At 39.5% G+C, this 15,651-nt stretch overlaps 1 protein-coding gene across 1 annotated transcript in view; it reads right to left on the bottom strand.

Moving 5' to 3' along the window:
* Nucleotides 1-3,782: 3,782 nt before the first annotated feature.
* LOC108729446 (T-box protein H15) overlaps nucleotides 3,783-15,651 on the bottom strand; it is a 56,563-nt gene continuing 44,694 nt past the window's right edge. The window contains 2 exon segments of the mRNA XM_018458573.1: nucleotides 3,783-4,371; nucleotides 4,785-4,861. Of these exon segments, the coding sequence (XP_018314075.1) occupies nucleotides 3,819-4,371; nucleotides 4,785-4,861 (630 nt within the window). The 3' untranslated portion in view covers nucleotides 3,783-3,818.

The following is a 15,651-nucleotide window of genomic DNA, read 5'->3' as shown; positions in this document are numbered from 1 at the left end:
CAACAAATGGTGACTCCTTCATCCCCTAATCGCACGGCCGGCTTGAGGATCGCGTGATGATGCCTTTAAACGGGGCATCCTGTAGCCAGTTAACCATACAGAACCGACAACATTTGCCTAAGTGTGTACACGCCAGCTCGGACAGGATCAACTGCGAATAATAGTTCCTTACCTCGATCACATCAGGCTTACCCACGCCAAGGATGAGAGAGTAGATACTCGAGCGATTTGTCCGTAGGATAATATCTGCGACCCGGCGATAAATAATCTACAAGAGAGAGAAGGAAATGTTTTTGTGTTATTTATGAGTTAATTATATGATAACAATGATGTATATACTTCAGTACCTTCCCGCACGGATCATTTAGGATTAAATTCTTACGAACAGAGATGATAAAAATATGATTAAGTCTGTTATCTTTCCAAAGTTCTGAAGTAATTTAAACAAGCCAATTTTGGGAATGAATGGAACGTAAAAGAAACGGACGATGGCTAAGGGAGAATATTCGGAACGTCGGCTCGGATATATTCGGTACAAGAAGTTTATTAGGGTTTATTTACAAGGGAGCAGCTTGCACAGCAATAGGTGTACGCGTTTCTCACAACACAAGCATTAACAATGTAACGCTCTACACTAACACTAATCGCCGCGGCGATAATAATCCTTTAGGTGCTCGCAGAGAACGCGCGAAGTGCCGCTCTGAGATCCTTAACGATCCCGATTCTTCAACTTCTCGCTAGACTCAACTTAAATATGAATCGAATGTCAAAGTCATCAGTTCTTCAATCCACATAACACACTTTATCCAACAGACATCCTGGGAACATCCTTAGGAGGTCCTATGGATGTCTTTAGGACGTTCTTTCGAGATCGGTGCTATGTGGAAAACGATTTACTGTAAATCGAAGTACTGTAAATCCCTTCAGTCAAAACGTGTCGCGTTCAAGGCGTTCACTTCGCGCTCACTCCACGTCGAAGTATGGAATCGAAACATAAATAACGATAACAATAGCTTGTGATACGAAATATACAGCTTATATTACAAGAGATAGAGGCGTAGTTATCTTATATCGCAAGTATATATATGTATACCTATATACAAGTAGACTTTAGTCGTCGTACAGCTTAGTGTTGCTCTTAAAGATGTATATACGTGTATTATGTACGGCATTGTACGGCAATTATGCCACCTTGGGAACCAGGATGGTTACATATGTACAATCCGTTCGTATTCTTGCGCGTACGATCCGCTGAAGATCACTATGATCTTTGCAGATCGTTCGCTCGATTTCGAAACGACACGCAACTGTGTTTCTTGTACACAAAGATACGCAGCTACAAAGTAACAATTCCGATGAAATATAAAAACGGGAACGCACAACGAAAATGTTTTCGTTCGAGAAATCGGATTATCCGATTTGGCATATCATCGAAGTTTTTTCTTTGACAATGAGAGTAGTCTGGGCGATCAACCTATAAAATATGCTGCAAGATACATGTCAGGTAATGGAACTTAAACTCCAAGGTATCCGGCATCTCTTCTGCAAGTGCAAGAGATTTTTACGCAACGATATTTTTTTTATTGATTTATTTTCAAGTGCGTCTTTAGGTATCTTGACCATGGGCGTAACCAGGATTCTTTTAAGAAGGGAGTAAATTAAATTTGAGATTTTTTAACCCCGGGAGGATTGTCAGATTTGTTTTATTTTTAATGAATTATTAGTAGGTAAATCACACATATATTTAATTTATTAATTTACTTTATTATTTTTTTTAATTGTAAATTAATTCTTCAAACTGGAAAAACTTAAATTTAGAACACTAGTCATCTCCGATTCTCAGAAAATCTTTCTAGAACTTTCTTCTTTTTTAAAATTAATTTCTTGTGAATACTCATTAAAGTCATATATAGAAATGTCCGAATGTTTCGGCGCTTTATCATATTTATATTATTAACATCTCAAATCGATTGTGGTTAATGTTCGAATGTTTCGGCGCACAGTCACATCTGAGATAATTAAATTTAAAAAAATTAAGAATTTGTATTATATTCATAACATTTAACTTTAACCGATTATTGGCGTTCTTTATATTTATCATTAAAGTCTGTTTAAGAGCTTTAATTACTTCTGTTCTTCTTTAAGAATTAGAGGTACCATGGGTCTTCCTTGCTCTTCCTGGCTACGCCCATAATCCTGACTACCAGGATCGCGGCGACCCTATCGCTTCCGATCGCTGATCAAGGCAAGGATATGTACAGATCGGGCTTCTCTCGGTCTCAGGGTTTAGTCAGGGAGACAACGGAATCGCCGAGTCACGTGAGACGGCTCGGGTCCTCTGTGCTTTGCCACCACGCGAAAGGTCGAGAGTTCAGCCGAGAGAGGCAGTATTCAGACTCTCGGAGAGCGTGAGCTTTACGTTTCTTTCCTCCGGTTCATCTTTGCGGCGCGGCGCGAGAAAGGGACGGAGAGCGACAACTCGCCGTGGCCAACTCGGGAACCTTTGACACTACAATTATCGTCGCTATTCACGCCGGATTTTGCACGTTTCGTCGGTACCCCGGACTCGCGGCAACCTTCTTCGCGACATCTTCCGACGCTGTGTAACACATGACACGCGCGACGAAAATCGATCCCCGTTTTTACGTAAACATTTCATACCAATTTATCACTTACGCATGCATATGAATGTACGAATGCTCACGTTCATCTTGTATTAATCTAACATACGGAATGGAGACCGGCTCCTTAATAATTCAAAGACAAAAAACGTAATAATTAATTGTACGATAAATATTGCACTTTTAATAAGAAAATTCTGTAACTGCTAAGAATTCTGGAACTCTAAAAGAAATGAAATACAAAGATTTATTTTAAGTAAAAATAAAATACTTATTATTTTAAATTAATAATAATAATTATTATTAATAATATTAATATAATATTATTATAAGATTATATTATTAATAATAATCGTCATTATTAAATTGTACATCAATTTAATTCATGACAAGGTAAGCTTGGGTACTATGGCCATGAGCTGTAATTTCTCCAATAATTGCTAAATAAAGCATTTTTGTAGTCATTCTAAAAGCCTACGACTATCTTTTCCGTATGCCCATCTTATCCAAGTTTACCTTATTACAATTCTAGTTTCAGTTTGTGATCGTGTTTCAAGATCGACATAATCGGCACGCAATTTGCTTGAACTGGAAAATCCATGTAAAAATTCATGCAAGAAATATTATTAGGCACCTCCGCTTTGACCGAATAACACCTATTTCTACCAAATAGATTAACTTTAATCTTGATTTAACTTAATTCGGTAGAAATGGATATAAGGCTCTTTTTACACTTTATTTGTATTATTTTTTAAATAACTCGATGGAAATCGATCAGCGCGCGCAAAAGTTTCGTCAGTTTTTCAGTGAAAGAAGACGAATATTGCAAGATGAATTAATTGTTACATTTCGGTCTTAGTCGAGAAAAGTTGACTTTCATCACATCGAGAGGAATCTATTCCTCCATAAAAAACGCAACGCAATTGTATAATCCAATTGTACGGAATTTCCTTTTCTGTATGAGAAAAAGCTCGTGCAGTCTTAATAACATGTTTGAGACGTCAAACTCCACCTGTTTTTTATTCCTGCATGAGACTGTACTAGAATTCCCTTCTTCTCCTTCGCCAAATATCAAACATATACCTATCTCACTTTAAGTTCCAAAAGTGTACACTAGTTCAGCCACAGGAAACTGATCTATCGAGTCTCTCTAAAAGAAAATCGCGATCATTGTTTTCCTAATGAAGCCACGAGGGACTACGAGGGCGAAAGATCTTGGGCCTCCCTGCTGAGACTATCTGTAGGCGACGGCGTGGCCCTTCTGGACGGCGACGGCGACGGCGCAGCCGGCGTTGAGGACTTGGGGACAGTCGTGTGGTAGGGCGAGAATCGGTTGTGAGCCAAGGCAAGAGGCGACGGATAGAGCGGTCGAGGGGCTGCTGGGCCTGTTGGATTCTGCTGGGAACTGGATGCGACCAGCTGCTGTTGATGATGTGCCGCTGCAAAGATAGTAGATCCAATCGAAGAGGCCCACCATAAATGACCTAGTTGCTGTTGCTGTTGATGTTGCTGCTGCTGATGGCTGGTGCCCGCGGCTGAAGCACCCGGATAAACCAAAGTGGGATTGACCAATTAGCCGCCCCCGCCCCCCGCCGCTCTCAACAGCATCTGAGAACGCGCAGCCCACAAGGCTTTCTCCTCGAGACTGAGATTGTTCACGGCGCCTGCCTGGAGTTGCTCCATTTCGAAGGGAAGTCGGTGCGGAAACCTCAACGATTGCTGTTCTGCCAGCATTGACTCCATCGTCTCCCTAAAAGGGAAGCTGCTCCATTATGCATACCGTCTTCTAGTCGCGAAATTCTCCGAAAGGATGTTGAGTCAGACTTTTGTTAGCCATGACAAGCAAAATTTACTAATGAACTGTCCATTTCGTTTTCAAATTTTCGTTTTATCTTCTCTGTCATAGACTTCGACGCTATCATGATTAATGGTCTCCTTCAAAGCTGGTAGCTATTACTATACTTATAATTTTACACGCCAATAAATAACTTTTACTGTACGTATTATTCAAAAGAAAAAAGAAAGAGATAAATCTTTTTCCTACACATCAATACAGAATTGAAGCGAAGTCAACATGATTGATTTATGTAGTTCCAAATTCTTTTACTATAGACAATTTTATCGAACTCGGCACCGTTTAACATCAGTTAGCAAAGAGCTTACCTTTCAAAGTCCGTGAGACGAGAAGAATCCCGAAAGCCCTTGGCGAACGGATTACTGTCGATCTTGAGCTTTGTGATCTGTAACAGGCGGAAAAATGGCCGTCGGTTAGTACATGGCGGACAGGAGATTGGCGATCGGAGAGATCCGGTCGCCCCCGGACTCGCATTAGCATCGGCGATCTCTCGCAAATTCCCCGATCTTATTACCCGACGCGCGACAGCTCGGCTTCGCTTCGGGAAAATTACGTCACCGGACAGCCAACGGCGCGTGGCGGAAAATGGCCGGCTGTTTCGAAACGGTTCGTTCCATCGATCGGGAGTCAACGGCTCGTAAAATTAGAAGAAGGCGGCGAAGCGACGTACCTATACAGGGGAGGAGGGGGAGAAGGAAGCTGGGGAATCAGAGGGATCGGAGAAGAGATAGGGGAACGTCGCTGATACACGAGAATCCTCGCGGGCGTTACGGGAATGAACCGGAAATACACTAGTTTCGAGATTTTTCTGGCAAATAGTAGAACTGCTAGCTGATTCATCACTCAAACTGAAAGATCAGATATTACTTTTGATCGGAACGAAATAAGCGACCGTGATATTATTTAAATGCCATACGCCAGTTAACCCTTCGATACAGTATCTCTGTAGCACAACAGAATGGACAATTCTTCATTTATTGAAAAACGTTGTTGCATGAGAAAAATTATGGGACGTAACGAATTTACTAAAAATAAAAATTTTGTAATTTTGTGTAAATATGTATCGAGTACAGGAGTGTTATAGTATACTATATTAATTGACAAAACAGTGATTTCATATAAAACTTTACTTTGTTAGTATCAAAAAAAGAAGTGATATAACATGACAAGCCTGTAGCCAAAGATAGCAACAAAAAATAATGTAAAAGTGCTACACTTGGAAGTAGATATAAAGGCGTTAGAGTTAACTTACAATGACACATTAAACATCAAACTCAATACATATTTCTGATATACCAGATGTTTTATTTTAATTGATGCATTTCTCAAGAATGACGTAAGATTAAAAAAAGTTTCAGACAAAAGTTATGTGACTTCGAGGGAGACATAAGATGGTACCATTAGTTTAATCTTGGGTGATCATATCAAGGACAGAGCAAAGTCATTTTGAATTTTTTAAATGGAACCTTCCATTTTCATTCATTCATATTTTGTATGCATATTTTAGCGAAGTAAATTGCTGATATATTGTACACAAAAAAATTCATTGTTAAGAAGAAACCTGTTCATTAATTTTCCTATAAAATGATAGCTTCTTTAGAGGTGTCCAAAAAATAAATCTTCGTTTTCAGTAAATAGTTGTAGAAAATGATCTCCTTTCTTTCTAACCATTTTCTTTATAATGGATCTTTATATTTTCATTCTAATATTTTCTGGTACGTTAGCAGACAAAGCTACTTCTTACTGCGAAGGCAAAGAACGCTTTGTTCACACTCGGCACTTAAAAAACCGTCGACTAACACGGTGGTCGACAGGAAGAAATCCGAGAAAGTTTGTCTACGTGTTGGTCTACATATCGTCACGTTTGTAGTAGCCTCTTAAGTGGTTGGGCTGCATTTCCTCTCCCGCTAGTCTCGCTCGTGTGCACCACCCCTACGGAAATCTACCCTAAGTCAGATCTGCACCCTAGTTTAGTGTTTCGCATTACCTACAGGCCCACCCACGACGGATGGGACGAACACAGGTGGCCCCGTTTCCGAGGTCTCCCGACATTGACCGTCTAAACGGTGCCCTTCGCTTAGTATTCTCCCTTTTCGGCGAAATCTTTGAGGACAGATTTCATTGCCTGATTCCCAAGGGATAATACCTGCGTTCCGACGATTGCAAAGTTTTCAAACATAAAAAGATGTGTTGAACCGACAAAATTTTCCGCATGTTTAAGCGCGAAACGCATCAGCTTACGTCGCAAGATACACGTAACCAGATACGTACATCAAAGAATAACAATAAGATAATTCATTTTACAAAGGATTTTACCGTAAAATCTCTTAGTATTTTGTCTATTAGATATAACGTTTTGCGTGTATTCTTTTACTATAATACTTGTATCTGCATTAATATAATTAGTAATAGCATTATCAATTAGTTTAAATTTTAAACTAGAAAATACAAATTTATATCAATTTATATATCAATTTTAATAATATTTTTTTTATACAGATTTACCATTTTTATATAATCTATCATTTTTTATAAAAATATATTCGTTATTATTAACTATATTCGTTACTATTCGCTCTATTAAATTAATAATTATATACCTTTGATTCTTCGAAAGTTGAAGTATCGAAGATTTTAATGCCGAAGTTCTTCTAAACTTCGAAGTTCAAATGTCAAAGTTTGAGAAACTAATCACCAGCTTTAATAAGAAGATAAATATATTTTTCGTAATAAATTGTTTACAACTTTTTGAGATGCTTATTAGTAAATTATTTACGGTTTTTAGAATATTTAATATTGGTGTTTATTAGCATTAATATTATTAAATTACTTGGCCATTTAATTTATAATATTATTATTTCAGATTAAGATTGCGTTTGAATTGAAAATGATTTAGCAGTTGTAGAATTGAATAAATATGTATATATCATATATATAATACATTTGCACAGAAATATTATTTAAGCGTTAAAATCCAATTCAAATCGATAAAGCTTTTTCGTTATTGTGTATTCACATTGTGGTCTTATGACACATTCTCTCTCTCTTTATAAATATATTTTTTAATAAGTTTTTCAAAAAATCAAATTTTTTAACCATTTTTCAGAATGCCAAAAGTGTTAGTCATACTTAAAACCGAGCTTGGTAATTGGTGATTAGATGATGTCGTTAATTAACGTCTTCCCATGCGCGCTAGTGCTTGAACGAAAGAAAATATCGGCGGCACCACATAAAAATGTCAAACAAGCGTAGTGATATCCCTCGACACGAACCCATCTAATTTCCGTCCGGCGAGCCAGCAGGCATAAATCAGTCTTGTCTTCCGGGTCGAGTGTCACGGACGAGATGCGGCACGGTACGACACGCTCCTGCTGCTTCGACTGCTTGGGGTACCGACGTCTTTCGGAAGACCCTCCCACCCGCTACCCGAGATGAGGCACAACACGCGTGTATTTATTTGGAAAAGGGAGCCGCTTGTCGCAACTCCAGTTGTCCATAGGTGGTCCAATTAATCCGCGCTGTCCCAAAACTAGGAGGCAAATGAGGCGTCCCATTTCCACAATAATAAGCCAATTTGAGGAAAATTGTTGCTTCGTCATTTCGATATTAACTTAATACATAAAATATTTGAGTTAGTAATGTGCCATAAAAAAATCAACATATCTACAGATACCCCTTGTGAAAATACTAAGCCCCTATTTTTCAGAGAAGTAATACAGAAAGTTTAAAGAACTTGTATATTTTTATAAATATAATAATGTTATGGAAATAAAATTTATAAGTTATATTTTATCATTTAATAATATTGAATAGAACGGGTAGCTTTAAAATTAATCTAATATTCACAAGACTCTTTTTCAGAATTAATCCAATGTTAAATATATTCCTTCATTTAAATACATGTCACAGATTTTAATTTTTAATAAAAACTCCGATAAGCGAGTCTCGTAACAATTTACATTTGTAATCTTTAATTGACATATATGAGACAGCTATCATTTTCATTCTCCCATCATACATTTATCCAGCAATCGCAATAACTTTACGAGTCGTGGTAAAGAAATGTTCTCGATAAGCTCGTGGACATGCGTTAGCATCTCTTCCCGTGTAACATTACGGACGATAGCGAACGTCTCGGCGACTGTCGGGACTGAAAGTCGTCGCGCGACTTCCAGTTTATCTGCTCGTCGAAAGGTCGCCGCCGTTTTCGCGTCCTCGGCGACGGAGGCAAAAAAAAAGGAAGAGAAAAGGAGGAAGGGAAGCAGCGAGGGAGCGGAGAGTGGCACTCTTGGTGTGTCGAGTGGGTGGTCCAATTACCCTACGGTTTCGCGCTCACGAGCAGCACGTGCAGGCCCCGGTAATAAGACTCTTTCCTTCAAAGCTGAGGCTAAGCCGGTGCTAAGTCCGGGGCCGCCTCGGTTTTAGTTACGATTCCGCTGACATCATTAGCCAAACATCTGGTCTGCCACGACCACCACCACCACACTCGTCGTCGTCGTCGTCGTCGTCGTCGTCGCCGTCAGCATCGTCGCTCCCTCGACAACATCTCGCCACCTCCGTCTACGTTCTCATCTACATCTCCTTCTCTCTGTCTGTATTCGCTTCTCGTCATCGGTCTGCCTGACGATTCGCATCGTCGTCGTCGTCGTCACTTTACGAGCGGGTCGCCGGCGATATTCCGTCGCGTGGGTCTTTGAGATCCGCGAGACGGACTATACCGGACGCAAGTTCAGAACAACTTCTGGTCTTTGATATCGGTGCTTTACCATGTTTTGCCAACCGACATTCTTGTCAAACTCTTTGCTGTACGGTAGGTCTACTGGTTCGCAGTGGCGTGGTGTTTGCAAATTTTGTTCAATTCTACCCTTTTATCTTTAAAATTACTAATTCTCAATTGAATATCTCTCCGAAGTTTCGTTAAAGAATAAAATTTATCTTATGTGTTAGATATAAAGAATAAAATTTCCTTATTCTTCCTAATCTTATTAGCAAGAATTAAATTTAACAAGAAAAAAATATTAGATTATTCAATAATGTTACTGTAAAATTGTAACCTTATAAAAGTCATTTAAAACATGAAAAAGGGTAGTTTTGCTGAAGTATCTAAAAATTTAGCTAGATGTAGATCTTAGTTGTTGCACTATTGAAATAATTATATAGGAGACTCAAGTTGATTGCTAAAATATCAAAATTTTTCGTTGCTCATCATGCTTGAATTTTCTACACAAATATTTTGATGGCCTAACAAAATTATTGTTAGATCTACATCTAGCTAAATTTTTAGGTATTTCAGCAAAGTCGTTTTTTCCGTGAACCTTATGCTTCTAAACAAAACTAAAAAATTAAAATTAATCTCACGTTGAGATTAGCGTGAATCCCAGCGACGGGGGTTCTATCGCGTTAATGGATGAAATTTTCAGCAATGTGGCGTTGAAGCCTCGACGCCACTGCGGCGGGCTCTCCGACAAACGCGGTCGACCCGTCGAAGTTATACGATTTCGCTGACACGGCTCGACCAAACGCTTGGACCACTTCCCAGACCGATTTACGATGTCGGCCGTGTAGTGCGCAACGAGTGGTACGCCGTGTGATAAATTCGCCTTGCATGCTCGACGTTCTGCATGGCCCGGTAGCCCCCGAGCTTGGTGCCCGAGCGCATCGCCCGCCGCGTGCGAATAAATTCTCAGGGGAGATGCATCCCGAGAGCTGACGCTCCGCCACGCATGAGAACGTATGTCGTGCCGGGCGCGATACGCGGTGCGCGAACATCGGACGATCTTTCGCGTTAGCCGAGTCATTAGGGAAAACAAGACGATTAACTGTAAGACTATTGAGCGTGGCCGATGCTTAGAGAAGTCCACGCGCGGATACGGCAAAAAATAAAATTATATCAGATGAAGGACACAAATATAATAGTAGTTACTGTTACTAATTTGAATTTTAAATTAGGGAATATAGATTGCTATATAAATCGATATATCAATGATACATCAATTATTTAGCAATATTTTTATAATTAATCCCCAAAGTACCTAAATCTGTACTTTTAAGATACGATTGTCGCAAAGATAAAATGCAAGTAAATTACAAATTTTGAGGCAATGTCGTATTTAAAAATCTTTAAATTCTTCACCTTTTATTTTTTGCTGAAGGAGAGGATGAGAATATATTTGTCTAAATCTCTTCAAATTTGAGGCCAGTATTCATAGTTGGTTCTTATATTTAGATCGTCTTAAGTTCAGTCTTAAAATGTCATGAACTAATCACAGAACCATATCAGTATCTTAAGACATTACTTAAGACAATCTTAAAATAAGAACTATGAATACCGATCTAAGATTTGAATATCTTTAGTCAAAATCGAGACACAGGATACGTCTCTTGGGTCTCGGGAGACTAAAAGTTACAAACTCACTTTGTTACTGCTTTGTTACCCACGACAGACACACCGTCATCACGGACGTACTTTTAAATGATCCTTTTTGTATCCTGCGTCCCAAAGGAAGAAGCCATTGTGACGATGGAAAAAAATGACGAGACACCCAGTATGCTTGCAAATGCCGCGACTTTCAAAGCTCGTCACGCGACGAAAACTTCAATGCGAAATTCACGCGTTTCCAAGGTCCACGACATGGCGGAAAGCAATTTTCTGGGAATGCACGCAGGGTATCGGCGTCAGACCCCGTCGTCGATCGGCCGGTGGGCCCCCGGCATGGCGAGGACAGATCGGCACGGCCGATCGAAGGACAGGTAGCCAATTACGTCCAGCTGCAGAGCGCCAGGTCCGATGAAAATTGAGAGAGAATTTGCGAACATGGTGGGCGGAGCGGACCCAGGCGGGCCCGGATATTCGAACGCCGACGTACTCGCAGTTAGCGTGCGGATCCGATTGGACCTGGGGACCAGGAAGTCCTTCGCAAGGGAACAAGAGAAGACGAAAGAAGCCGACCGGTCGAAAACATCAACAGCCGAACCCTAAATTAACTGCTTCTTCTCTCACGCAACAAATAAATAAAATTCTAAGAATAATAAAGATCTGAGTTACATTTGGCTTAACAAAAACTGAACGCTTTAAAGTATTCATCGAGTTTATAAATAACATATGCACTTGGAACTTCTTTTCAAGACGCAATCGAATAGCTAATAGATCTTGTCATTTCATAATATTCTTTTATCTGATACACGATTAACGTACGTGTAAGCTGTCACGAAGTTATAAGAGCTACTTAACGTAAGCGTGAGTTATTAACGTGGACTTTGCGTTAATAAAAGATATGCGGAGAAACGCTTCCCAAGTGAGAATTGTATTTTAATGTGTGCAATATATTTTTCAACACCACTTCAAGTTTATTCCATCTGATTATGAGTTACGCCATCTGATCTTCGTGCTCAACGATTAAGATCAACGTAATTGAATAATAAGCGGCTGATTTCTCCCGGCTCCCGGAATAACTCACGGCGTCGTCGTAGATTTTTGATAGTGAAGTCGTTAATTGCGCGCGTGTAAGATACGTCATTATGAAAATTCCGAGGAGGCGTGCGTGTTCGAGACCGATTTAAAATTAAAATGCTAGAGGAGCGTGTGCGCAAATGATTAAAACACTCTCGTCTAATAACCGCTCGATAACGCCTCGCGTATTGTTCCGGCGCGCGCTCGTAATCAAATTTGCAAGACTAATAGCGCGAGAGGCGACCGGCGACGCGGCGGATAAGCATCGTAAACTTCAGCTTAACGCGGAATAAAGTCAGCATTATTTCACGCAACGATAATATTCCGTTTATCGGGGAATGCGCCTGTCGATCGCGTCAAGACGCGTGTTGTGCGAGCGCGGCATTGTGCGTTACCATGCACGCGTTTAATAGCAGCGGTGGCCTTACACAACGATAAATCATGCCCCATAATGGACAGCCTGGTAGATTTTTAAACGGAAATGATGGAAACGTCATGGAAACCTACTTGCCTATAGAATAAAGTGTAGCATTGTTATTCCACATGTAATAATTACTGACACATGCAATGATTTACTGATGTATTATGTAATGACGTTTGCTCACGATGATGACATCGCTCTTTTGACAACTAAAAAAACATAATTTTTTATTTATCGTCATGAATGAGTTAAATAAATATTACGCCATCAATTATTAAAAGTGAATAAATGTAACGTCATCATAAAAAAATCATTAAAACTTCACAATTAAAAAAGGATGGTTTAAAAAATCTACACAATTCAAAAAGAATGTTTTTTTAAGGGTTGTGAAAATGACATTTGATCGCGTTAAAAATATATTCTTTTTGTGTTTAAATTATTTGATTAGTCAATATTGAAAAATAACTTTCTGGAAAACGTAATTTTTTGCGTTGTGTTAATTTTGAAGTAAGGGAGCGATTATCACATCTACCCTTTATATTTTTAAAGTATACTTTATAAATTCTCGCATTCGTAAAATATATGAAATAATATGTATAAGTTATAATCTATGAGAATCTATTTCGGAATTCTCTGAATATTTGATATTTTATATACTGGATGCTATCTAATGTAGTTTTTCGAATCTTCTAATACCATACTAAGGGGATTGTTATGCTTTTGGATTATCAAATGTTGAGTCCTCGATTAAACTTTCGAAATCTAGACCCTACGTAGATCTCCGACTCTGCGGATTTCGAAGTGCCTAAATCTTCGAGTTTTCAAGCCCTGTAATATTTACATCCTCAGATTTTAGACCCTTAACTTCTCGACTTCCTCTAATCCTTGTATCCTGAAATCCTCAGATCCTCCAATCTGAATCGCATTAGATCCCCGGATAATATTCTCGGTTCTCGCGACCCTCGAAACTCCTTCGGGGAGGTTACCCGAAGTGCACACTTTCATGCGGATCCTCGAGACGTACACGCTCGGTGGAGACCGCGCGAAATGAAACCGTAGGTAATTGAAAGGGATGCTTTCGCACCCGTGGCCCGGGTGTCTAATAATAGATTTAATAGAGACACGCTCATTGAGGAAGAGGGGACCCCGCGCTCTCTTGCCTCGGCGCGCTATTTAGTCCCGCTTGTGTGCTTGCGCCGCTACGCTCGCTCGCCCATCTCACCGCCTTTTTTCGCCCTTTGCCGTCGAAACGCCGCTCTGCCGTTATGGTGACGACTAGCGATAAAATTAAATTATCATACGCCGGCTGATTTATAAATACGTCGCTACGGACGCAACACCGCGGGCGACGTTTTAATCCAAACGCGACGCCTTCGTCAACAGGGTGGTCCCGAAGTCCGTTCACATGCAATCCGAGTTTGGACAAATTATACATTTATAAAGTATTTTTATATCTTTTTGCTTCTCATATAATATCTATTATATACTATATATATAATAATAATAATATTAATAATAATAATAATATCACTCCCTTACTTCAAAGGGGTAACATAATTTTTAAAAAACACGGTTTTCGAGTTATTGTATCATAAATGAGTTAAGTAAACACTATCCTATTAATCATCAAAAGTGAACTAACTTATAACTTCATAAAAAATCGAAAAAATCATCACAACTCAAAAAGGATGTTCAATGTTATGAAGCAACAATTACAAAAATGTGTGATCACATTAAAAATATATTCTTCTTGCCGATATTTGAATAGTCAATAATTTTCTGGCAAATTGAAAAATAATTTTTCTCTTTTTTTGGAAAACTTAATTTTTTGAGTTGTCACTTTTGAAATAAGAAAGAATTATAGATTATGATTAATTTATGACAACATATTTCGAGATTCTTAAATTTGTTTGATTTTTATATTGAATGCTTTCTGTTCTTACAAACATCTGGATAATTACATATATTAAACACTTCGAATTTAGAAAAATAACGTATATGCGTTTGAGTAATTTTGATTAAATATAATTCCGCGAAGTCATTAGGCGAAAAGATTTTCATGTTCAATTATGAATCCATTCATACTTAATATTCAAGGAAAAGAACATTAATATCTATAGATACTGGTCGCAATTCGTCTCATTAAAATTACAATCGCAAGATTTCAAGTGTTCTACATATACCAAGGAAGAAACGTTCTATCTCTGACAGGAGCTGATGTTTTTGGTATATGCTAGATATCGTGTATAATAGCGAACTCATGAAAATTCACACGGCCACTTGAGCGTTAATTCCCGGCGGCCGGTAACACGCAGCCGCCGCCTGCTGCCGCCGGTGTCGAAGTGCCTTGAAAAAAGTGTGATATTAACACGATCATTAACGTCGCGTCGACGTCGACGAGCGAAAGCGCGCGTTTTAATCTCCTCGCTCACGCAACGCGCGTGTTGTCTTGTCTGGAACGCGAATTAATTAATCCTCACACGCGATTTATTTCGCGCTCTAATATAACCCGTCCGTAGCTTTGAGAGACATTGAATCGCGAGGTTGTCTCCGTCGGACGAGACACTGGACCGCGAGATAAGTCGTCTACAAGGGCAAAGGCGTTTGTGGACCGATGCCGGCGATCACGGGAGTGATCCTCGTGCTACCCGTATCAGCTTCCTCTTCAGCTTTGCCGAGAGCGCGACGAGAGAAGGCGGAGTGGTATTGCGCATAGGAAGGTGGGCATCACGTTCGACGAGGTCGAGACACACAACCGACGTACCGCCGTGTGTGGCTCCGAGAGGGGGCCCAGCCCTTCCTCTTCTTCTTCTTCTTCTTCCTTCACCTCCCTGTCTCATTTGAACGCGATTATTTATGTTTTCTTTCGTTCGCGCCCGCGCCGACGCCGACGCCGACGCCTGCAGCCACTAAAACCATCGGCCTCTCTTCTGCCTCTTCTGCTTCCTCCTTCCTTTCTTAAACGTCGATCTTCGCTTCCTCGACCTCGAGGGGAAACAGAGAGGATGCAAACAGAGACAAGAATTTAAGAAATTTATAACTGCGACTATCGAAGATTATTCAACAGCCAAAGGATTAGAGATTGTCTAGGTGTTTTCGAATTCGAGGAATACAAATTCAACGTTTAACTTGTAATAATCCGAAGACCTAATTATGCTAAAAATCCGAGAATTGAAAAAGAATCTTTTCTTTTTATAAATCTTAAAAATTTTTAGAAAATATCAAAGGTATACAATATATATTATAGATCTGAAAGCTTTCCTTTCTAAAATTGCAGAAATTTCCTTGCTATTCTCTGTCACTT

This window comes from Mycetomoellerius zeteki, unplaced genomic scaffold (genome assembly GCF_001594055.1).
Source record: "Mycetomoellerius zeteki isolate Tzet28-1 unplaced genomic scaffold, Tzet1.0 scaffold73, whole genome shotgun sequence".
Lineage (NCBI taxonomy): Eukaryota > Metazoa > Arthropoda > Insecta > Hymenoptera > Formicidae > Mycetomoellerius > Mycetomoellerius zeteki.
This window is presented reverse-complemented; position numbering and strand designations above follow the sequence as displayed.